Source organism: Balaenoptera musculus, chromosome 3, assembly GCF_009873245.2.
Source record: "Balaenoptera musculus isolate JJ_BM4_2016_0621 chromosome 3, mBalMus1.pri.v3, whole genome shotgun sequence".
NCBI classification, from domain to species: Eukaryota; Metazoa; Chordata; class Mammalia; order Artiodactyla; family Balaenopteridae; genus Balaenoptera; species Balaenoptera musculus.
The window spans coordinates 114,682,557-114,707,694 of NC_045787.1; the positions used below are offsets into that span (position 1 = coordinate 114,682,557).

At 40.6% G+C, this 25,138-nt stretch overlaps 1 protein-coding gene across 1 annotated transcript in view; it reads right to left on the reverse strand.

The window, feature by feature from the left end:
- The window catches only part of ETF1 (eukaryotic translation termination factor 1), a 28,241-nt gene extending 3,490 nt beyond the window's left edge, over positions 1-24,751 (reverse strand). The window contains exons 1-9 of the mRNA XM_036846106.1: positions 24,606-24,751; positions 24,341-24,444; positions 6,194-6,369; positions 5,668-5,807; positions 2,709-2,847; positions 2,188-2,378; positions 1,215-1,344; positions 529-684; positions 58-122 (exon numbers count right to left, since the gene is read on the reverse strand). Of these exons, the coding sequence (XP_036702001.1) occupies positions 58-122; positions 529-684; positions 1,215-1,344; positions 2,188-2,378; positions 2,709-2,847; positions 5,668-5,807; positions 6,194-6,369; positions 24,341-24,426 (1,083 nt within the window). The 5' untranslated portion in view covers positions 24,427-24,444; positions 24,606-24,751. The remainder of the gene's footprint in view (positions 1-57; positions 123-528; positions 685-1,214; positions 1,345-2,187; positions 2,379-2,708; positions 2,848-5,667; positions 5,808-6,193; positions 6,370-24,340; positions 24,445-24,605) is intronic.
- Positions 24,752-25,138: the final 387 nt, after the last annotated feature.

A 25,138-nucleotide genomic window follows, 5' to 3' on the forward strand; every position in this document is an offset into this window, starting at 1 on the left:
GGGCTCTAACATATGGATTTATGTTTCCTTGTATGGATCACCAAACCAATCACATACCTCTTTGTCTGTAAAATGAGATTTATCCTTCTCTTGTTCTGGAGTTAGATAGAGAATTTTCTCCTCTGCAGCATGGGGGAAAAAAGAATGTGTTAACTTGCTTCTCATATACTACCAGGTTTAAGTTCCATGAGATGAATCAGGTTAGATGAAAGAGCTCCTGAACTCATTCTAGCAACCTTTTCATAAGAATATTAGTCAGCATGCAATGAATGAATGTCTACCAGGTACACTGCTCCTATCATAAGGAAACACCAAAGATATTTAAGATATAGCCCTTGTCCTCAAAAAATTTAACAATCTTAGGTAGACATTTATCAGTTCAATTGGATACAGACTGAAAGACTGGGGAACACGGTATAGATCTGCCTTTTGATTGCTCCTGAAATCAGCCACCTTTCCCAAATCTCCCCCTCAGGCTTCTTGAATACACAGGTCAGTAATAGTCATCTTATTTTCTAATTCTCATACCTTCTGTGCCTTGGCAATGAAGAACATATCTCATTATATCCAGATTTTCATAGACTATTAGAATCTCTACAGCTCCCATTTCTAAAGCCTTTAGTGTATCTTCAACTCCAAAACAGTACTTGCCCGTGTCCTGGCTGATTTCATCAAAGTATCGCCCTGTGGTTAGGGACAGGTCATTAAGAACATATATTAAGGTTTCTTTTGTAGATACAGAGCTTCTTACTCAAAATCAGGGAGAGAAAAAAGTCAACTTAAAAATAAGTAAGTGCCAAACGTCAGTGAAAAATCACACTGCTAGTTGAGGCTCCAGAAAATGACTCTGAAGAGGTAACAGTTGGGCCAAATACACAATCATTTGGAAATGTGTGTCAAATTAGAAACAAAGCCAAACAATGGCCCCATTAATCTTTAATTTGAGCTCTCTATTCATCACTCTATTACAAAGGATAATTAATATGGGAAATCTAACTGAAGTTTGGTTCCTATTGCCAAAGGGTAAAAACAGTAGAAAAACAAACACATTTATTAGACTTAACAACTAAAGAGAGATTAATGATTCCACTGAGGACTTAAATTAAAATGCTAAATCTTCCTTTTACCTTTTCAGTGTTTTGTTTCGTACATATATACATACACATATACATACAAAAACATTTCACAGTAAGTAAGTTGCATTTCACTGATACCTATTAACTTCTTCTCTTGAATGAACTTCACGTTGGAGAGGACTTCAGTAGATAACTCAATAGCTTGGTTGAATCCATTTTCACCACCATAAGATATATCAACTAATTTTAAAACTTTTGATTGCAACCTCTGACACAATTAAAAAAAATTTAAAAAGCACATCATTAGTACTTCAAAACACCCTTACCAAGACCCATTACCTTTTAATGGCATGCAAAACTAGCAACATGATCAGTGAAGCCTCAAGAGGAGAGGAAAGAGCCCAATTTACTCTTGAATAGGTCTCACTGAAGAACACTGCCAGGATAAACTTCCTTAGCCAACGATATCACACATTCTGTCAGACCTATAAAAGCCTAACTCATTAAACACAAACAAAACAAAGTATCTTGTGAAGGAAAGGAGGAACTATTGGTTCCTGCTATATAAGGTGGTAAGAGTATATAAGACAGCTTCTTTAGTGAGCCTTCTACTGTAATGCTACTACCCCACACCAGAAGAACACCTTGGGAATGTGTTATGGCCAGCCCAAGTCATAACCCAATAGAGCTTTCTGGATTAAACACTTTAGGCTTAATCAGCTCTGTCATATTGCTGAGAGGTTCAATGCTTTACTTACCTCCAGGAATAAGTTAGAAAAAGACAGGAAAAACCAGTCCTAGTTTCTTTGAAATCAAACTCCATTTTAAAGCCAATTATGGCAACCCACTAAAATCAGGGGCCAACATAGGGTCCAGAAAGATACCATCCAAAAAATGGCTGATTTCAAAAGAAAAAAAGTCCAGAAAGACATGGGGGAATATCTCCTAATATTCCTAATAATACACATGGAATTTTGTCCACTCAGAGCTAGGTTTTTAACACAGAATTTTTCACTGTAAAAGTAAAAAAGATGTGCATGTCCCGGCACTCAAAGAACTCAACTACTCCCACCTAGAAACTTACATAAAGGAGCATCTACTTCTCACTTACCTGATCAAACATATCAGATTGACTTAGTTCAGTTTTAAAGTCAGCTGATCCAGCTAAAACAAGACCAGCAACATTCACTTTGTCCCCAGAAATAAACAGCTGCACAGCAGTCTCAGCTACTTTCCGAACATAGTTATGTCGCTTTTCCATTCTTAAACGGGCAAAACGCAAGGCTGATTGACCTCCTCTACCTTTGACAAAGAAAAGTGGTGAGAGAAAAAGTCAATTATTAAGAAGTACAAGATGCCTTGCTAATTAAAAAGTAACTATATAATCATGCTATTCCCCAAGGAAAGGAGAAAGAGGAAAATCACTATTCCCTTAACTTAAATGTTTGGTATAAGCTATTACTGGCTTTCACAGAGTGACCACTAATTCTCTAGTCAAAAGAGCCACAAGCACCAATGAGTCACTGCATGATGCTTCTCCCATCATCTGGATTTACTTTCCCCTATTTATACAATTTGCTTCTTTAATGTTAGACACAAAGCAAAGGTGCTCATGTTCTCTTCCTAGATTACCATGTTTCTTTGGGAGATCCACGGTGAATTTGTGCAGAACTTCTCTTGTATTTCCTTGGAGTGTGCCAAAAAGTGCACCACTACCATCTATTACAATGAAGCCAAACTTGCTATCATCTGAAAGTAGTGCTGTAAGAGCCTGAAAAGCAAACACAGGTACCACACAATAAACCTCAAAGCTTTGCTAAAGTCAAGACAAAAATCCAAAAGGACATATACAAGCCCTCTCCACTCACTTAGAATGGTATGAGTACTACAGAAAAACCATTTCATGGAGTAATTTATAGACTTCAGCTATAAATATGTAACTCATATGGACAAATCTGAACCAGATGCAGGAGAAAACCAACAATATCAACGTGAAGCCTTTTTACAAAGCTGACCTAGGCACAGGAATGCAAAACTAATACAGAGTTACAGGGCTCAAATTCTTCCTAGGTCCTTGATTTTAGACTGATGATGGTCTAGGGAAAATAACGTTCAAATTCAAAGTCTAACCTCCAAAAGCTGACTTTCTGTTACCATTAATAACCCCAGCATTAATAGGCGGTATTCACTATGGCAAATAAGAGTATCTTGTAAATCAACTCTAGAGTAGTACTCACTGAGTACAAAACCCAGAAACAGTGTATAAAAAGATCTAATTTTTAAATGTTTTATTTAACTATGTCTTGAGTATCATTAATGATATCAGGATCTAAAACTCAATTGTATATTGAAGGTACTACAGGTAATAATTCTGAATTTTTATGGGGGAAAATCCTCCTTCTGGGTTAGCATTATATCATTGTATTTCTGCCTCCTGAAAGAGAAAATATTTAAATAGTCCTGGGACCCATATAGATGGGCAAGACTTTCCATGATGGAGTTTAAATTCTATAGACTTGGTGGATGACTAATTACTAGGTGGCAGCCTCTTTAGCACTAAGAAATTATTACCTATACCATTTAACTGAGGAAGAAAATAGCTCCTTCAGGAATTGACTGGAAAGCAGATTAATCACTAAGAATCACCCTTTAACCAAAGCACGCCTGATAATTAGCATTAAGACATGAATATTGGGCTTCTCTGGTGGCGCAGTGGTTAAGAATCTGCCTGCCAATGCAGGGGACACGGATTCGAGCCCTGGTCTGGGAAGATCCCACATGCCACGGAGCAACTAAGCCCATATGGCACAACTACTGAAGCCTGCGAGCCACAAATACTGAGCCCATGTGCCACAACTACTGAGCCCACGTGCCACAACTACTGAAGCCTGTGCACATAGAGCCCGTGCTCCACAACAAGAGAAGCCACTGCAATGAGAAGCTCGCACACCGCAATGCAGAGTAGCCCCTGCTCGCTGCAACTAGAGAAAGCCCGTGCATAGCACTGAAGACCCAACGCAGCCAAAAATAAATAAATAAAATAAATTTATAAAACAAAGCAAAACAAAAAAAATAAAACAACGTGTTGGCGGATATTAAAAAAAAGACATGAATATTGCCCACGTTAAAAATTTTGCCTTATCCCAATAACCTCTGATACGCAGCTTGATTAATTTAGGTTTTTAACAAGCCTGCTCATCAGGGAATAGATTTATCCCTTATAAGAATGTATAAATATCCCGATTAAACACGACACAAGTTGTATTGTTCAGTATGCCACATTCGTATGTAGTTATTGACATAACACGTTAAAGCCAAAATAAATAAAGCTAGCACGATAAAATGGTGTCTTGGAAGAGGAGTTAAGGTTTAGAAAAACCAATGAAGCTAACTTAATAAGTAAGCTAAAACTAGGTAACATGAGTACCAGGTACTATTTAAATCAACAAGATTTAAAATCTGCTTTCATCAAACCAGACAACAGTTAAGTGGGAGAGGGTGGCAAAGAGCTTCTCCAATGAAGCTTTTGCCAGAAGGAGGCTGTGATAGCCAAGAGAAAATCAGTCTCCACCATCTATGCAACCGGTCAAGATCTGACTGGAACTGAACTTCCTGTCAAGTTAGCAAAATCATCCATTGTAAACTATGTTGACAAATGTCAGTTCTAATTCCACTGTAGAGGTTTTCCCCTAGGTCGATGAAAGGCAAGAGACTGAACTAGGAGCCAGCTGTGAATTCCTGATTGTTCTACTGTTGACTGATTTAGGTCACTCTAATGAGGTTTCCTTTCCACCCTTAATGTTCATCATATTATGGCAGCTCTTGTCACTCAAAAGTTTTATGGGGGGGGGGGAGCTCTTATGGACCTGCTAATAAAGATTTTACAGTTTGTGAGCTGAAAACTAAGAGAGCGAGAAATGTAGGCAAGTATCATGGATACATAGGGAGACATGGAGATCAGGTAACCAATTATTTCTTTGCTTCTAATTAGTTCTTCAAACCCAGCTTAGCACTTTCCTCAAATATGCTGAATGATCATATCATTCAGTGCCATAATAATGTAAAAAAAAAAACAAAGCCAGCCTTGTAAAATGGCACAATTAGAACAGCCTGGCAATTCCTGAAACGGTTTAACAGTTACCATATAACCCAGAAATTCCACTCCTAGGTATATACCTGCCCCCAATGAAAACATATGGACATACAAAAACTTGTACATGTATGTTCAAAGCAGTATTATTCATAACAAACAGTGGAAACAACATATTCATCAAATGATGTTAAATAAGTAAAATGTGGCAAATATTATTTGGTAATAAAAAGGAATGAAGCACAATACATTCCACAACATGGATGAACCTTGAAAACGTGCTAACTGAAAGAAGCTAGGCACAAAAGGCCACCCATTCTATCATTCCATTTATATTGAAATGCCCAGCACAAGCAAATCCACAGAGATAGAAAATAGATTAGGGGTAGCCTAGAGCTGAGAGATCTTGGGGTATGGGGGAAGGGAGGGAGGACTGGGAATGACTGCTAATGGGTATGGGGTTTCTTTCGGGGTAATGAAAATATTCGATGAACTTCTTACCTCTGTATGGAATTTGTTGTCACACAAATACAATGAAGTATTAATTGGTTTGAAAGGTTCAAAGTCAATGTTGACTTTCTTTTCTTTTCCTTCTTCTGTTACAATTGTACCACAGTAAACAACCAGGCCATTTGGAGGTACTGCAAAGAACACAAACAATTTCTCTACTTATATCCACACCTAATTGTCCTCAATTAATAGAAAATGTTCCCACAGCCTGTTGTTCCTGCCCCTTTAAATCATAATTTAAATAAAGTGGAAATATCTGTAAATCTCTCAGGCAGATTTCTCTCCCTAATTTTGAAACTTGAGATGTGTTAAAAAGGAGGATTTATTATTTTAAGTACAGTGAATACTACTTAACTTTCAAAAAATAACTTAGGGGGGGAAAAAAAGACCAAAGGGACAATGCTTATGGCTGGGTGAAGAAAACACTAGTGACCGAAAGCATCATGGCAGGATCAAAGTGGAAAATACAACCAAGACAAACAAAGTAGAGGAGGTAAATGATCAAGCTCCAGATTACCTTTGTTATAAAGTTTGAGTCTTTGTTGTACAGATGTAATGGCTCCCAGGACTGAAAGGCGGTTTACTCTTGACTTAATGTTAGATGCAGTTCCAAACTCATCTGCTAACATTTTTGCCACTCGTGAAATCTGGTCTTTGGGAGGAATGATCAATGATATCATGCTTGTGCCATTGCTGTCAAAGAAAGCATAGCATTAGAGGTTTAAGTACCACATAAGTAAAGAGTTATCATTAGTAAAGGGAGTTAAAAGTGAGACGCCCCTAAAATAGTAGAAATAAATCACTCTCAAGGTGACCACGAAGGTAGGGGCTACACCACTGTAATCAAAGTGTACCCAGAGCTAGGAATTGTGTTCAGAATACGGTAGGTGCTCCAAAAACAAACATATATAGAACAATGGAACAGAACTGAGAGCCCAGAAATAAACCCACACACCTACAGTCAATCTTTGACAAAGAGGCAAGAATATACAATGGAGAAAAGACAGTCTCTTCAGCAAGTTGTGCTGGGAAGGCTGGGCGGCCGCCTGTAAATCAATGAAGTTAGAACACCCCCTCACACCATACACAAAAATAAACTCAAGACGCTGAAAGACTTAAATACAAGACATGACACCATAGAGCTCCTAGAAAAGAACATAGGCAAAACATTTTCAGACATAAATCATACCAGTGTTTTCTTAGGTCAGTCTCCCAAGGCAATAGAAATAAAAGCAAAAATAAACAAATGGGACCTAATCAAACTTGTAAACTTTTGCACAGCAAAGAAACCATAAACAAAACAAAAAGACAACCTACTAAATGCAAGAAAATATTTGCAAATGATGAGACTGACAAGGGCTTAATTTCCAAAGTATACAAACAGCTCATACAACTCAATAACAAAAAACAAACAACCCAATCAAAAATAGGCAGAAGACCTAAATAGACATTTCATGAAAAGATGCTCAACATTGCTAATTATCAGAGAAATGCACATCAAAACTACAATGAGGTATCGCCTCACAACAGTCAGAATGGCTATCATCAAAAAGTTTACAAATAACAAATGATAGGGTGTAGAGAAAAGGGAACCCTCCCTACACTGCTGGTGAGAATGTAAAATGGTGCAGCTACTATGGAAAACAGTATGGAGGTTCCTTAAAAAACTAAAAATATAACTACCATATGATCCAGCAATCCCACTCCTGGGCATATATATCCAGAGAAAACTCGAAAATTTGAAATGATACATGCACCCCAATGTTCACAGCAGCACTATCTACAATAACCAAGACATGGAAGCAACCTAAATGTCCATCGACAGATGAATGGATAAGGATGTGGTAAACACATACACACACACACACACGAATACTACTCAGCCATAAAAAAGAATGAAATAATGCTATCTGCAGCAAAATGGATGGACCTAGAGACTATCATACTAAGTGAAATCAGACAGAGACAAATACCATATGATATCACTTACATGTGGAATCTAAAAATATGACACAAATGAACTTCCTTACAAAACAGAAACAGACTCACAGATGTAGAAAACAAACTTATGGTTACCAAAGGAGAAAATGGGTGGGGGAGGGATAAATCAGGAGTTTGGGATTCGCAGATAGTATACCTATAAACTAGTATATATAAAATAAACACCAAGATCCCACTGTATAGCACAGGCAACTATATTCAATATCCTGTAATAAACCATAATGGAAAAGAATATGAAAAGGAATACGTATGTATAACTGAATCACTCTGCTGTACAGCAGTCTGATTTACAATCAACTATACTTCAATTAAAAAAAAAATATGGTAGGTGCTCAATTATCTGAATGAATATTAGTTATATAATATGTAAAGAAGGCACTTTAAGGGGTTCTTGGGAAACACCTCATTCCCTGAGGAATGAAGAGAGAAGCTTTGATAAGGGTGTGACAACAGGCTTGAGTTTGACCTTGAGTCTATGGCAGAGGCTTGGAATCTGGTGGTTCTTCAGAGGATGATGCCATCATAGGATGGTGCAAAAAGTCTTTCCAAAGTCTAGATGAAATACCAATTTAATATCCTGGTCCCCCCCTTTAAAATTCCTGGTGGTCCAGTGGTAAAGAATCCGCCTTCCAATGCAGGGGACGTGGGTTCGATCCCTGATCCCTGGAACTAAGACCCACATGCCGCGGGGCAACTAAGCTGCGCACCAAAACTACTGAGCTCGGGCGCCTCAACGAGAGAGCTGGTGTGCCGCAAAACTACAGAGCCCACGCGCCACAACTAGAGAAAGAAAAAAAAACCCACACGCCACAACGAGAGAGAAGCCCGACGTGCCACAAGGAAGAGCCCACACCGCAAAGATCCCGCATGCCGCAACTAAGACCCGACGCAGCCAAAAAAATAAATAAATAAAATAAATATTAAAAATAAATAAATAAAATAAGTATTAAAAATAAATAAATAAAATTCCAGGCTCACCACGAAAATTTATAATCACTAATTTAGCACCCTAAGTATCCTTACAATGGGAAACGAGAGCCTTGGATTCACACAATGTCACACCCACACACACACACCTCTCTCTAAATAAATTTTACATATTAATCACTTTTGAGTTTGATTAAAAAGAGCAATGCACTGAAAGTCTGATCAACTCTGGGTACTCAAGCAAATTCAAGTTTCTACAACTAAAAACCAGGACTAAACCCTGACCTATGGAGGACACCCCCAAGGCCTTGTCACATGGGAGGTCCCTTATGAGCAGCCACCAGCCTCACTCTTACCTTAATACTGATGCCAGCAACATATCTTTTGTACCTAGACATTCTCGAGATACTTACTAGCACCACCAGTTAAGAAATACCTCATTTCAATATTCCTAGTTCTCCTTGAAGCAAACATAAAACTACATTATCAGGCTTCCCTGGTGGCGCAGTGGTTAAAAATCCACCTGCCAATGCAGGGGACACGGGTTGAGCCCTTGTCTGGGAAGATCCCTCATGCCACGGAGCAACTAAGCCCGTGTGCCACAACTACTGAGCCCACGCGCCTAGAGCCCGTGCTCCACAACGAGAAGCCACCGCGATGAGAAGCCGGCACACCGCAAAGAAGAGGAGCGCCCGCTTGCCACAACTACAGAAAGCCCACGCGCAGCAACGAAGACCCAATGCAGCCAAAAATAAAAAATAAATCAATTAAAAGAAATCCTATGATAAACCATAATGAAAAGAGTATAAAAAAAGAATGTATACATGTATAACTGATCACTTTGCTGTAAAGCAGAAATTAACACTGTAAATCAACTATACTTCAATAAAAATAAAGTAAATAAATAAATTGAGTCAATTTATATTTTGAAGGCAAAAGCTGATCTGATGAGTCAAAGCATGTTAAGAAATGTGATTATCATTTTACAGACTGTTTCTACATGATACTTAATGAGTCTGTAGGAAAGTTACTTCCTGAGATTCTTATAGATCATGCCCCTAAAGGCTATGACAAGTTTAATCATTACAAGTATTAGTGTCATAATGAAATGGGTGGGGGCTTTCTTTAGATAAATTGGGAAGACTGCCAGAAACACCTAAACTTTCCCCCAATCACCAAGAGTATGTAATCTCACATATCCAGTGTCTGGTGGACGTTGGCAAGAAAAAGAAATTAGAAAGATGGGTACAGTGTCAAGTCAAATGGGCTTATGTGCCAAGTGGCATAAGAAAGAAGGGAAGAGACAGTGAGGGGAACAACATCAAAAAGTAGAGAAAACCCCTCATATTAGCTTTGTAACTATAGGTGTTTAAAATCTGGAAGTGTCTGGAAACTATCTTTCTAGAGTAAAATTAACTTCACAAATGTGCACCTTGGTACCAGCATTGGAAAGGGACCTCACTTACACAAGACCCTGCCCTTTGAAAGTTTTCTCCTAGTGGTGAATTCCACAAGTCCCTTAGTCAGACAAGTTTTCTTTAGAAGGAGACAAGCTGGCTATCAAGCTCTTCCACTATCAAAATAGTTGCTCTCAGACTGTCAGCTAATGTCTGTCTCCAAAAGCACCACTGTTTCTGTTGGGGTATCTACTCCAAATCTAGAAGGCTGGTTCACAACCTTTGTGATACTTCCCCCAACAAACTGCAAGTCGATTAATGACAGTACATGGTAAAGTATGGTGTGTGCTCTGCTGCCACCCCTTGGATAGGGGAGCAAATATTCTAGCCAAGCCAGAGAATCAAACAAATTTATGATAAGCAGCTTTAGTTGTTACCACAAACACAAGCAAAATGATCACTAAAAAAAGCTGCTTCCAAGATACACTTCATATAAGATAAAGCATATCCACACACCACACCTGATCTATAGTTATTTCTTCATCTATATAAATGTATATCTAGTTCCATTATTTAAATCACCTAAAATTTCAAATACAGTACTGACAAACCAGAGTGATTCGGAACAATCCCTTGCTCATGCACACACACATTTACACTAAGTCAGATGTATCGCTCTCATACAATTCTACCTGTGGCCATGTTCCAGTTTCTGAATTAGATAGAAAAAGAATTCTCAAATGAAACAAACTGGTATCTTCTATTACAAAAAAAGAAAAATGATCTTTACAGTCAGTGAGGAGTATGCTCTGGGTCCTATTTTTCAGCTATCAAATGTAACAAACTGCTTTACTTCCAATATTTATCTTGCTAAGTTCCTGAAGAGGAATTTCCAAAAAACTTTTTGATAATTCCTTCTGGAGTTCTGCCAAATCTTATAGGCCAAAGAGGAGAAAAGGAGTTTGCTTTATCTAGGAGGGGCTGGAAAAACTGGGCAAGTAAATTTAACTTCAAACTTGTTCTAGATTGTAGGTGCCACCTGTATAATATGAAAATACCCAAGATAGGGAAAAAAGAAGACAGGTTAAGTTGCAATATGGGCTTCACTGGCTTGTATTTGTTTTCAGATGAACAATTCTCAAAAGAGCATATTTGTCTACCCCGGGGCTTTTGGAATCTTTAGGGACCAAGGGAGTTAGTTACTTCTCAAAAGAAGGGCTCAGTTTTAAAAAGCTCATGTGCTCTGATTTACAGAATAGTTTCCTAGGAGATGGAACTAGCAAAGAGGCAGTTAAGTAGGAAACGTAATGAGAAGGGGCTCCAAGGATAGCAGGGGTGAAGGCTCATAGAGCTCAGGAAGCTAATGCGCACCAAGCCCCAAAGGAAAGCCCCAAAGGATGTAAAGTTTGAGGCTAAAAAGGATGTTGGGATAAATTAACTGAGTGAACCCAAAATGCCTAAAGGAAATCCCTAAAGCAAGATAATCAGGTGGAGGACAAAGCAATGACCTTAAGATAAGCAGCTATTTACTTTCCACTGCAGATAGGTTAAGAAGATAAGCATCCATTAAGCAACTTCACTGTATAGCAACAGAGTTGGGCAACCTTGCACTCACATCCATTTAACATCCTAGAGAGGACAAAGTGGTAGAGATACCTAAGAACATAATCTTGTTATAGGATTCCACTTAAAAAAAATGGTTTGGAAGTATAGCTTGCCAAAAATTATGTTTGGTAGATTTCTACCAAGTTGCTAAATCTGAAACACTACTTGAAAGTTAGTCTTGGCTTCTTACTCATTTTGAATTTTGACTAATATTTTTAAAAATTACCTTTCACTAGTTTCCCCTTGTGCCTCTCCCTACCCAGTCTTAAGGGGGAAACCTTAAGTTTTTGAATTCATCTGACACCTGACTGGGGATGAGGAAACAAGGATTATTTAAATGGATGGCTTTTACTTCAGAAATTTAAAGGCCACATTATAATCTCTGATGTTTTGTATGTTGGGTTTGATACAGCAAATTAAAGTTTTTCTAGGAATTCCCTGGCAGTCCAGTGGCTAGGACTCTGCATTTCCACTGCAGGGGGCATGGGTTCGATCCCTGGTCAGGGAACTAAGATCCCGCATGCTGCACCGCGTGGCCAAAAATAAATAAATAAAAAAAATTGTTTTTAATTAAAAAAAAAAGGAGGCTTCTGGTTTTAAAAAATAAATTAAAAAAAAAAAAAGTTTTTCCAGGAAAGCTTCCAAACAAAATAAACAGTCCTTCCTGCCCACACCCCCACAAGCCAATCAAAGTTGCTAGACCAGTTTGTGTAAACACCAAAATAAAACCAAGGAAGCTGAGTATTTCATTTAAGAGTAGAGCAAACAGTCCTAAGGGGAGAATGAGAAATGAAGCTCTCACTAAGGAGCTGCTGGCAGTGTATGCAAACTACGCCTTTAATTTTAATAGTTTTCATCCACTCCTCTGCTTTGTCACCATGTCCCTTTCCCAAAGTCAAAAGGCTCTCGTTCAAGAGCCAGTGAATTATGAGGTATACAGCAATGATTCACATGCAGGTTGTAAAAACTGAGCAAAATAAGACACAACATACAATGTGCCATGTAAGGCCTCTAGGGGCCTCTGTTCTCAGATCCCTTCTTGTTTCTCATCATTTTAGGGGCACTTTCCCTTTTCAAAGGAGAATTCAGCAGTGCTTCCACCCAGAGGACTAACTTCTGAGAAATAAAACAGCTGGGAGACAGAAGGAAGTAGCTGTTAAGTAGACTAAATAAGGACAGTAAATAATACTAGACAAAACTCAGAAGGGAAGGGAATTTAAAGAAATAGCTGACAGCCTTCTGTTCCCTCATTCTCAAAGGTGACCGTTGAAAGGAAAGTTTCTCTCCCTAGAGTAGTACCACCAGTCACTTACCTAATCCAAGGTTTCATGGCCCCTAAACACTATGGACAGGGAAACATAAGGTTCAGATTGTCAGGACTGAAAGGTCTCTAAAGAAGAAAACACAAGGTAAGCAGAGCAAAGCCTGGGCTGTGGGGTATATGTTTATGTAACTTTGCGGCTCTCAGGGTTCCAGCCTTAGGATTCAAGAAGCCTGCTGATGCAGATGGTCATAAGAGTGACAAACAAAAAGAAAAATCTAGGTACTCTTTGACCTGTAAAGATCTCACCAGTGCTCATCACTAACAATGCTCAAGAACACTTTAAAAAGGTAGGTAGGAAGAAAATGTGGTAGCCACAAGCTTGTCCACTGGCCAATTTGCATGAGAGTCCCAGAACCCTTGGAGAGCTTTCTAAAAAAAACAAAACAAAAATGCTCAGGTACAAAAGGATCTCCCCTTCCTCTATATTCTGACTCAATAGCTCTTGAACAGGGAGAGTGAGGGTGACAGTGATTATGGGTTAAGAGAGTCTCAGTTCTCAAATGGATTGATTTAAACAGAATCAGGTAGATTTTAATGCATAACTAGGGTTAAGAATCACCGTGTCTGGGTTGCTTTCTATGCCTTTAAGCAGGACCTCTTAGCCAGCTGAAGTGGAGATTCCATGACCTCACCCCTACCTAAAGAGAAACTCAGAGCCTAATTGCTGCAAGTAAGCTGCTGTCATTTACCCTAGCAGTAACACAACTCCAGTGAATTGTGATGGCTCAGATGTGCCCAACTTTTTCCAGCCAGAACCCTCTCATCAAATCCCTGTCATCCATCTTATCACCCCTACATAACAGAACTACTTTCAGGTTAGGGCCAGGAGCATTTTAGAGACTGCCTACTATACTCTCTAGTTGGGACTTAAAGAGTATATGCCCCCCAAGAAGCTTTCATCTCAATGTTTGTCTGGGATATGCCTAGGATATGGATGGCCAAGGTTTCCCCTATCGCCTTTCAAGCTCACAAACCTCAACTTAAATCTCAGACACAGCATTTCTGAGATTCACTAAGCTAGCTATATTATATGGATCACCAGCTGAAAATCAATCAGTTCCTCTCCAATTACTACTCCTTTTGTCATTTTATTCACCATGGTTTTATATGAGTTTAATATGGGAACATAATAGGAGGGTGGTTATGAGCAAAGGTTTCCGAATCAGACAGATCTGGGTTCTTGTCCTGTCCTATCGGCACAACCTAGGGCAAATTACACATAAATCCATTTGGGACTCAGTTTCTCCTTACTTCACAAGGTCATGAGGATTCTGTAAGAGAATATATGTCAAGTGCCTAGCATGGAAGCAGACAGATTGCTAAATGGTAACTAGATGGAACTTGATAGCTTCTTGTGCCCTACCCCCCCTGCCCTTAATAGTAAAAGCCAGAATTAAGGGCACAGCACAGCTGGGCGGGGCGGGGCGGGGCGGGGCGCAACACTGTTAGGTGGTGTTGCAGTCTTCTTTGAATCTGAGTAAGTCCAAAGAGGGAGATAATAGTTGACTTTGTGGTAGGTGGTAATCACCTTTATTGGGTTACAGAACCTGCCAAATCTTCCAACAGAACAAAAGAACCAAACCAAAACACAGTTCAAAACAATATGGTCAGAACACTAGAAGCTGTTTTGTAATTTATCACAAGGGAGAAATACAGAAATTCATTTCCCTCTAAAACTTTAAATAGCTTAAGTGGCTTCATCTTACAGCTGTGGCATGGGTTAAATATTCTGATATAATTCAGAGACAGTCACTTCTATCTGGTTATCAGTCACTTCAAAGATCTGACCTGTTTTCTCTTCCACCAAGCAACAGTGAAACAACACTTACTTATTGAAAGCAGAACTCATTTCAGGACATAGTGGATGCTCAAACATTTGAGAATGAATAAATGGTTAATTGCTAACATAAAAAATAGGGTCTTCTCTACATAGTCTCTTCTAAGTGGACACCAGAGATTTATTTTAAGCTACTAAATAAAATACCAATTAAAAGTTTGACAATCTTTGGAGAGGAACTAACATGTGCCTAGAAATGACTAGTTGTCCCTGCTTTAGCTTCACTAAAATGCTCACACCATCCCATCAGTCTTTTACCACAACAAAACTAACACTTTCAGAATGCCTTCTTTTGCCACCTTTAATTGGTTCATCCTCACCTTGATGCCTGTCCCCCATATTACCTATGATGCAGGTAGGAGGTGGATGGGGCTGCTTTTTATAAAGAGCTTGTAGAATACCAAACTAAGGGAGGATTCTGTTACTGTTCAAAGAGGCTAGACAAAGTTACTAGAAATTGGTTTTGTGCAACTGACCTCAGGGTTAGATGCCATTACCAGATGGGACAAGTACCAATATCTGAACATGCTGAGACATTAAAGCAGTCTCTATCCTAGAGGATACAATAACTCAAGATGTCCCAATATTTTACAGAAAGTAAAGTTTACAGAAGGTTCATTTTATCCTCAAAGCACTAGGATTGCTGTCCTCCAAAACAAAAATGTATATATCTAGTAGAGTATTTTTTCTACAATTACAGGAATTTACTTTGTCATAAAAAGAAAACTAAAAACAAACACATCGACCTAGTGGAATATTCCACCAGGGAGCAGCAGAAGCTGGAAAATTTCTCTCGCATTCTCACATCAGTGCAAAGCCAGGAGATATCAATCACAACCAACATGAGGGACTTACTAACAACCAGTGTTCTACACAGGACTGTATAAATGAGAAAGTCCACTTCTTATCTTTCTTGGCCACTATGCAAGTACTTTTCAAATAAAAGAAAAGCCACAGCCTTCCTGTTAATCTTCTTTCTAATACACAAATGAGCTTCTGGGGAAGGATTTAAAACTTAAGTTTTTTCCCTCACCAATGATCCTCATTAAAAACAAACATGTTAAAAACAAAAACAAACATGTTCAGTACCCAAATTCTTCCTAGGGTAGATTTGCAAACAGCGTGCCTCTTCCCTTTTATCTTTACTCCTCAGTCTCCACAGATCTGCTCCCTCTAGTAAACTGCAGATCTCCTTGGACAAGAATCCTCCTTTCAGAAGAGAATAGATGTTTCTATTCAGCAAGAGAAATACTAATCAAAGAGCAAGGCAGTGTGGTACAATAGTTAGGATCAGAGGCTCTGGAATCAGGAAAGTGGGAACAGAATCTACTAGCACTGCCCCGTACTAGACTGTGATACTAGGCAAGCTACTTAATCTCTCTGTACTTCAAATTTCTTCATCCATGAAATAGCAGTAATAGCTTTTCTCACAGAGCTGTTGTGAGGAGCCAAAATGTATGCTATTCAACCCATCTTCAGAAAACTAGTTTCATTATTTGATTAACCCTGTCTTTCCCGAGGAGCCTTCTTGCTTAAGTAGAGTCATAAAGGCCAGAAGATGCCAGAGAATGGGATAGCCAAATAGGAAGAAAACTTTTTTTCTTCTTCAGTAAAAAGCTAAAAATATCCAGAGGTATTAAGGAATTAATGTTTGGGGATCAGTACATTTTCACTACCTGCAAACTAAAGTTTATTTAGGCTGAAAGGCAAACTGGTGTTGGGACTGTCAAACTCTGTCAAGCCAACTTTACCAACAAGGCACATATATGCAAATACTCTGCACTATTTCAATACCCCGACAGCTCACCAACCATCGACCAACACAAAGCTTTTGAATCTAATTTTAGGCTAACTGGCTTTTAATCAAGAATGAATTTCAGTGACCATTTCAAAGTCTCAGATCAGTTACAGCTCCACTACATCAGTGTATCAAAGATACCGTATCAGCCAAATAATACCAATGCCCACAGTAACATTCTTTGAAACACTTGCCTTGCCTAGGAAATCTGCTCAAGTAGTTAAACAATCTGTCCGTTTTTGACAATGCCCAATGCCTCATTCAAGACCCAAATCATTTGCTTACACTACATCTCCTTCAACATGTACCATGTTATTCTGGGGCCAGAAATGGTTCATATTATCACTCCAAGGTTGTGTGTCAGACCATTCTCACGGTATTACAAACTGCTCCCCTAAATGTATAAATGTCCAACCTACAGCGGATGTTTGATGAAGCTTGTAAGCTGACTGGTTAATAGTAAAAAATACATTTGTAGGCTTTGTTTTTCATATACTTAGATGTGAGTTCGGGGGAAAATCTAATTTACAAGGCCACAGACATGGCAAGAAAAAGACAATCTTTTGTTTTGACTAGGATCATTCTTCTAAAGGAGACCTTAAAGGATAAAACAAAAATGTGAAAACAGAAGAGTACAGGACCAGTACCCCCCAAGTTATCTGCATGACAAGAAGTTGTTGTCAGGCGCCTGAAAATGTCAAGTCCTCTGAACTAGGTAGAAAAGATGGTGATGAGTAAAGACAAAGTATACACTGGATGAAAGCTACATGTCTAAAAATTGGTGTTAAAAAAGACATAAAACAACTTGGAGGTTAAAAAAAAGGACAAAGCGAACATGTAAATACTTATAAGACACCTATTACGTACAAATTAAGGAGATAAAAGAGAGATGGCTGGATTAAAGCACAGAAAGCTTGATCAATCTATCAAGGTAAAAGAATCAAGTGTTTTTATCTTTGTAGCCAAAAGAATAATAATGAAATTATGGCTTTTAATCAAACTCAGTTATGTTTAGAAGTGAGAAAAAGAATAATCATTGTTTATCTCGATTCACTTAGATTCAAAGAAAAAGATACCTGTTCAGAAAAAGAAAAAAAAAGAGGAAATTTTCATTCCTGATAGGCAGTAAGCTAGGGTTCGAAGTATGTCCAGTGGCATAAGAGAAAGCTGTTATCAGAGGGAACTTCATCATGCTCTCTGAGGACAGCTGCCCCAAAGAGAAATCTCATAATTTCCAACTTGCTGGAAAGAGGAACCTTGAATCCCCTCTAAATCCTTTCTTCCCCTCACTAAAAGAGCGGGCTGCTGAAGAATTAAGAGACACCTATCGAATGTATTCTAGAAGGTTCTATTCTGAGATCCCTGGAGAACAGGCTGGACTCAGAAAAAATTTCTGCTGCCCAAGTTCTCAGAGGGACAGTTCCAGCAGTAGGTCTAGGGAAAAGAGGCAAATTTCTCCTTCTGACTCTTTAAATAGGATCTAAAACCATTTAGCACTGCTACAAAACCCACATTTTAAGTTTTCTCACAACCAAACATGTTCTGAAAGGTTTGCCACACTGAGCACACCCTCAACCCCAAGCTCAAAGAAAAAGGGCCCTCTGCTAAAGGGGTCCAACTGGTGTGTGTGTGGTTGGGGGGAGGGGGGAGAAGGGGGGGGGCCCTGGAGACCTACATTGCATTCTGCCTTAAACGGTATTCTAATTAGGTACTCCTGCTTACCTAGGAAGGTGTCCAGAGCAAGCCTTCCTTTCCTGGAAGGATAAGTGTATCTGCCATTACAATGAGAAGTCTGTCAAGAGTTGAAATTCAAAGAAAGTAATTGTTCATTAGGTTCACAGTGCACAGAAGACCATGCCAGAATACAGCGGCTGTTAGGACTAGATCTGAGTTAAGCAGGCCTATGACACTTGGAATGGACTGAGGAACACCACCACACCCTACTCTTATCTCCTCCTCTTCCTTTACTACCTCTTTCTTGCTCTCTTCTCATGGCTCAGACCTGTTGGTGGCATCTGTATTTTGACCCCTTAGTGAGAAGCCACCAAGACCTCTGTAGTTATTTGTTCTACACTCATCTCTTCTCAGGAAATTAAAAATATTCTAATTCTTGACTTTTCTCTAGTGGGGTCTTTTACCTGTCTGTTAACAATCAGAGACAGGAGGGGCAGGGGAAGCCAGAACACAGGATGAAAAAAGCCTTTTAAGAGCCTGAATATTCTGGTATCAGTATGAAAAACTACGAAGTACCACTCTAGTTACAGCCAGCTCTTTAAGGATATGGAGAACAAAAGTAAAAATAAAAGTACCTGAAATTCATCGCTTTGAGAACGTTCCAAGTGTCATTTAGGTGAGTGTTCTACTAATCAACAATTTTCACTTGGGAAAGGTACCCAAACACATTTTAGATACTTTAATTTATTCGAATCATATAAACAATCTGTCTGTATTATTTGTCTTTAAGATTTAAAAAACCTATTCAACGATCTCATAAAATTACTAACTTCTAATTCAATATAATGTGAGGAATTTTGTGGAGATTTTGGTCTTTGTCCCCGGCTTTTAGCAAAGCTCTTAAATCCCTTAGAATTTCCTGAGATGGGAGTTTATGTTATTCATACGGAGTGCCAATGAAGTGACTTAGGTTGGGGCCCCTAGGCAGACTTAGGATGGAGCTGGCCACCAGAAAGACCAAGTTTTTTGAGGGCTGAACTTTCTGCTCTATCCACAGACCTATGGGAAGGGGAAGCTGCAGAGTAAGCTCTATAAAAAAACCTCTTGAACAAGATTTAATGAACTTCTGGGTTGGTAAACCCAGGTGGCATACCCCAGTTTCACAAGGACAGAAGCTTCTGCACTCGGACCCTTCCAGACCTTGCCCCATGTACCACTTCATCTGGCGGTTCGTCTATACCCTTTATATATTCTTTGTAATAAACCGGTTAACATACATAGTTTCTCTGAGATCTTTGGGCCATTCTAACAAATTACTGGACCCAAGGAGGGAGTCATAGGAACCCCCAAATTATAGCCTGTCTGAGAAGTAGGGTAGGGTATGACTTGCTTTGGCATCACAAGTGTGGGCAGTCTTGTGGGACTGAGCCTGTTACCTAGTGGAATCCGACACTTACTCTGGGTAGTGTCAGAATCAAATTCAACTGTAGGAATGCTCAGTTGGTGTCCAGTGAGAATTGGAGAACTGCTTGGCGTGGGGGAAAAAAACCACACATCTAGTATCAGAACTACTCAGAGTAGAGGAAAAAGAGTCCCCCCACCAGTTATATTTGGGGGCAGGAAAGACAGTCGTGTAAAGCCAGGTAATTTATTTCCTTCAAAGTCAAGATATCTACAAGTTGTTTTTAACAAAAGCTTGAAAAATGCCCAAAGACCACAGAAGACTCAAATGAAGCTTAGAAACTGCACTGATCTTCAAACATGGGTTATCTGACTGGGCCCTCATTATATATGAAATATATAAGACTCCCTGCCGAAGGTAAGTGAAAAAATATTCTAATACCCACAGACACAATTTAGCCCAAGTTAACCTTGTCTGTTCCCTGGTTACATTCACCACTGTCCTTGGTAACAACAGGCTCTGGTTATGATTTTATTACCTGAAAACTATAAAGCTTCCAACACAATTTCTGCGGCTACCTCAGAAAACATTAGGAAAAAACAACCTAAATTTCCCATCTACCTTTCTCCTACATATCTTCACCTGGTTTAGTTCCTTATTCAAAATACCCACAACCATGGTTTCCATCCACATGGTCCTAGTTCCAGTTGACTTATGTACACATTTATCCTTATTAAGCCAACTACAGAGAATACGCCACGAGCAATAGTAAACCGGGAAGAGCTATCATTAACTTTAAGTGGGACTTATATATAGGAAAAGAATTAGCTGGTTATTTTACTAGCATACACAGAAACCAACATTCTACCAGGCTTATATGAAGCTAAATACATATGTTCCACCCAACTTAAATTCAAGTTATATGTGTAACACTCTTTTTAACTCAGAAAATTAAGTATGACAAAAAGACTACAAAAAGACTCCTAGCAAGTTCCCCATTTTAGTCATTTTGGCTCCTGTAAGTGGTCTTCCATAGCATAAAATAGTCTGTTATAGCTCAGATTACAATTTGAGTAAGTGTTGTCTTGCATTTTTTTTTTTAAACATAAAATATATCCATTGGGCAGTATAGCACATTGGTTCAAATCCTGGGCATTGCTACATTCCAGAAAGTAAGATATTTAACCTTGCAGCCTTAGTTTGCCTTTCCCACCAAATGGTGGCAACACTTCTTGTGAGGGTTAAATAAAATAATGTATTGCTTAACACAGTGTCTATAACATGCTAAGTGCGCAATAAATTATTGTGCTTAGAAACTTCACCCTGTTCAGATGTACTTAATCAGTGAGACCATTTTACAGGTGGTTCCCCTTTAAAAAAGCTACATTACATTGGGGTCATATATCAAGATAATCATATATTGACTATCTCAATTTTAAAATTACTCTTATCCCAGCATACCTTAAGAGCCAGGGTTAAAAACAAACCAATCTGTGATTCTCATGCCCAGAATTGCTGGGGGGTGGGGGGGTGGGGGTGTCAGGGCGGGGGAGGGGGGGGAGTGGAGAAGAAATCTTCATTTCCAAAGCCATTCTACTAATCTGCCAGTAAGTGCTAATAACCATGCTTGAACACAACCTGTTTTCTCCTGAAACCCACAACTTGCCCCTTAAACACCAGCACAGATAGATTCATTGTGCCATCCAGTTTGTGCTTAAAGGCCATCACGCTTCTCCTATTAGTATTTTACCATTAGGTAAAGAAGGAAAGACATTTCTCACTGTTCACTATGATAATCTAATGAGTCTGACTAACACAACTCAACCATGATAATACAATCTTGCTGTTCTCAAAAAGAAATTGGTATATACCAAGAACCATTTGAGTCTAACAGAAGAAACTTGTGACTCCCTTACTGATACCCAGAGATGGCCAAGATTTTACATTTTCATGGGATCAAGATGTAACCAAATCCTGAATAAAAGCAAAGTAGGCAAAGCAGGACATGATTATGAACCACACTGTTTAGAGGACAGCTTAATCTTGTATAAAAACTACTACTTTGAAAAAAAGTTCTGCAGAGAACCTCATTTTTAGCATGCTTTAAACTTTACTGGACTTTGCTAATCAAAGGACTAAAGTCTTTAAAAGCTTTAAAGAGGAGCTTAAAAGTTTCAAGTGGCTAGGTAACATGGGTAGGAACAAATTTAAGAATGAGCTTCCTTCATCAAGCTGTAAAAGGAATGCTATTATTAAGCACTGTTATCTTCAATGTCACTTCACTTGGACAAGAAGCAAATTAGTCTGAATTCATATTTTAGACTTCCTCAGAATATGTAATGTATTCAAATTCTAATGTGTGAACCTGCTTTCGAGTTAAAGTAACAAGAGGGACTTCCCTGGTGGTGCAGTGGTTAAGACTCCACGCTCCCAATGCAGGGGGCCGGGGTTCAATCCCTGGTCAGGGAACTAGATCCCACATGCATGCCACAACTAAGGAGCCCACGTGCCGCAACTAAGACTGAGCACAACCAAATAAATATTAAAAAAAAAAAAAAAAGTTAAACTAATAAGAGAACAAACCCAAGGGGTACATCCAGCTTTAAACAACAGTAACAACAGCAAACTGTAAAAGCCATACTCAAGTGAAGGATTCAAGTAACGTAACAGCAGGTGCTAGTGAAACAAAAGAACCCGGCTAATTCCTGGGAGTGCATCATAATGGGTCATGACCTATATTGCTCCTCCTGTACAGTATTCTCACACTTGGGGAATAATTATTCATTCTACCATGTAGCAGAGAATCATCTGTGTTCAAGTTCTGGTTAAGATTATTATCTAGGTCTGAATGTCGTATTAAATTCAAAGAAAGACAAACCTACGGAATGAAAAATAAGCTGCTACCTTCAATTCATATCAGAGAAAGTGAGCAAAAGCCCCAGTAACTGAAGAGGACTAAACTTTCAGAAGTTTCACCCCAAACAGAACTGTCACTAATTACTAGGAACAAAACACAATGGCAGAGACTTCCCTGGTGGCGCAGTGGTTAAGAATCCGCCTGCCACTGCAGGGGACACGGGTTTGAGCCGTGGTCCGGGAAGATCCCACATGCCACGGAGCAACTAAGCCTGTGCGCCACAGCTACTGAGCCTGCGCTCTAGAGCCCGCGAGTCACAACTACAGAGCCTGCGTGCTGCAACTACTGAAGTCCGCGCGCCTAGAGCCCGTGCTCCGCAACAAGAGAAGCCACCGCAATGAGAAGCCCGCGCACTGCGATGAAGAGTAGCCCCCGCTCGCCGCAAGTAGAGAAAAGCCCGTGTGCAGCAATGAAGACCCGATGCAGCCAAAGATAAATAAATAAAAAAAATAATAAATTTATAAACAAAACAACACAATGGCAAAACTGTTAGCCCTGGGCCTTCAATGGAACTAAGCATACTTTATTTCATAAAGCAGTAACAACTATGAATTTGATGAATCCTATCATTGCAAATCTACCAAGCAAAGACAAACCTGGGCTGGAAACCAGAATGTCCAATTCCTGTACTGAAAACAACTTTTAACATGGCCCAGGACAAGCCACTCTGCTATTCTAAGAATGCTGAAGACGTACAAATATGTCATGTTCCAAACACTTTTTTCCCCCCACTTCCTGTAAGTAAAAAGTTTCTATGACTGGGAAAAGAACAAAATAAAGTAATATAGTGAGAGAACAGATATACCTCTGACACACCTTCCCCCAAAGAACAACTTTTTTTTTAATTAAAAAAGAGCATATAAAGTCAGTTTTAACCTAGTGTACCCTTCCCCAAACGGACACACCTAATAGTTTCTTACCCAAATTTACAAAAAAACCCTCAAAGCCCGCTTAATCCAGTTCTGAATTTCAACAAGCATTAATACTAATACATGAGCACCTCTACCCCAAGAGTTCCAGAGAGAGGCCAAAAGAGACCCTGTTGGTACAGTTCACATGAACGGCCCCATAACTGGAATTTCTCCTGTATATACAGATACACACCTGTCAACCAAAGCCTCCCCCACTCCCCGACCCCGCACACATTTTCAGTTTATAGGGGGGTCCTGTAACAGCTAAAACCAAGAAGCTACGGAGTAATTAAAGGACTTGGAGGAAGTCATATTGGGAGAGTTGTAAGACCCAGAGAAATCAGAGGAAGTCAGAAAAAGGTTGTCCCTGACAACCCCTCCTTCCCACCCCATCCAAACTTCACCCACTCGGGTCTCAGAAGCCCGGGAGGGGGAGGCCATTTTAATGAGGCTTGGCTGAGAAAAGTGAAGGAAGGAGAAGAGAGGAAATCAGGGAAGGCGTTCGGAAAGCAAGGCCGGGCCCTTTTCCCCAGCAGCACCCGAGTTGGGTGGCAGCACCTGGAGCTCAAAACGGGAGGTTCTGGATTCAAGCGCCTGAGAGGGGTACAAAAGTTGCAGTGGCCTACCACGAGGGGGTCGAGTGGCCCGGGCCCCGGGAGCGGGACCCCTTAGCCCTAACAGGGGAAAGGGCCCCTTCTCGAACCAACCGCGCAGACCCTCGCCCCTAGGACTGGGGCTACTACCCAGAGGTCCAGAAGGCGGGAGTTGGCTAGTGCCCGGTTCTCCTCATCCGGCCATGCGGCGCGGGGGCGGCCATCCTGAGGGGTCCGGAAACCAAGAGGGCATGGGGGGGCCCAGACGCGGCGCTCACCCGCGGGCCGCCTCCAAGCTCTTAATGAGCTTTTTGATCTTCCATATCTCCACGTTCCTGTCGGCAGCACTGGGGTCGTCCGCCATCTTCTCGCCTCCTCCTCCCTAGAGCGGCCCGGCGGGGCCCGGAGACACCAAGACCACAGAGTTAGCGCCGCCGCTGGGGCAGAGCGGCCCCCTTCCTCGCCACCCCCGAGAGTCCCTCCTCTTCCCGCCTTGCGCGGCCCGCCGCGGTGGTCGCTGGCCTTTCCCTCCCCATGGCTTACCTAAGGGCCCAGTCCTGGGCGGCAGCGGCTGCTCCTCCCCGGCGGCGGCTCCGCGGCGGCGGCTCTGACGTAGGACACCGGCTCCCTCTTTCCAGGCAGCTGCATGTGTTGCAATCCGCTCACATGGGGCCTGTGACATCACTTCCTCCGCCAGGGGCTGAGTGGAAGTCGGCAGGCGGAAGGGAGGGGGCCGGTGAGGAAGAGAGGAAGCTCTGCGCGCGCCGCGACTTTCCATTGGCTCTCTGGGCCGTGGCCTAGAATGAGCTCGCCGATTGGCCGCAGCTGGGGCCGCGCTGCCCTGTGAGGTAGAAGCCGGGGGCGGGGGAAGTACCTCCTTCCTTCCGGTCCGGAGAGCCGAGAGCAGGAAGCGGGCGGAAGCAGGTGGCTCTCGCGAGGATTTACTCGGAGCCCCGCCTGGCTCAAACGGGGGTGTTTCTTAAAGGGCGAGGCGCGTGGGTCGTCGTGTTTTCTGTCCCACCTTCTTGAATAGAATGGACATCTGAGGGTCTGCGACACTCCTTTACGCTCGAGCC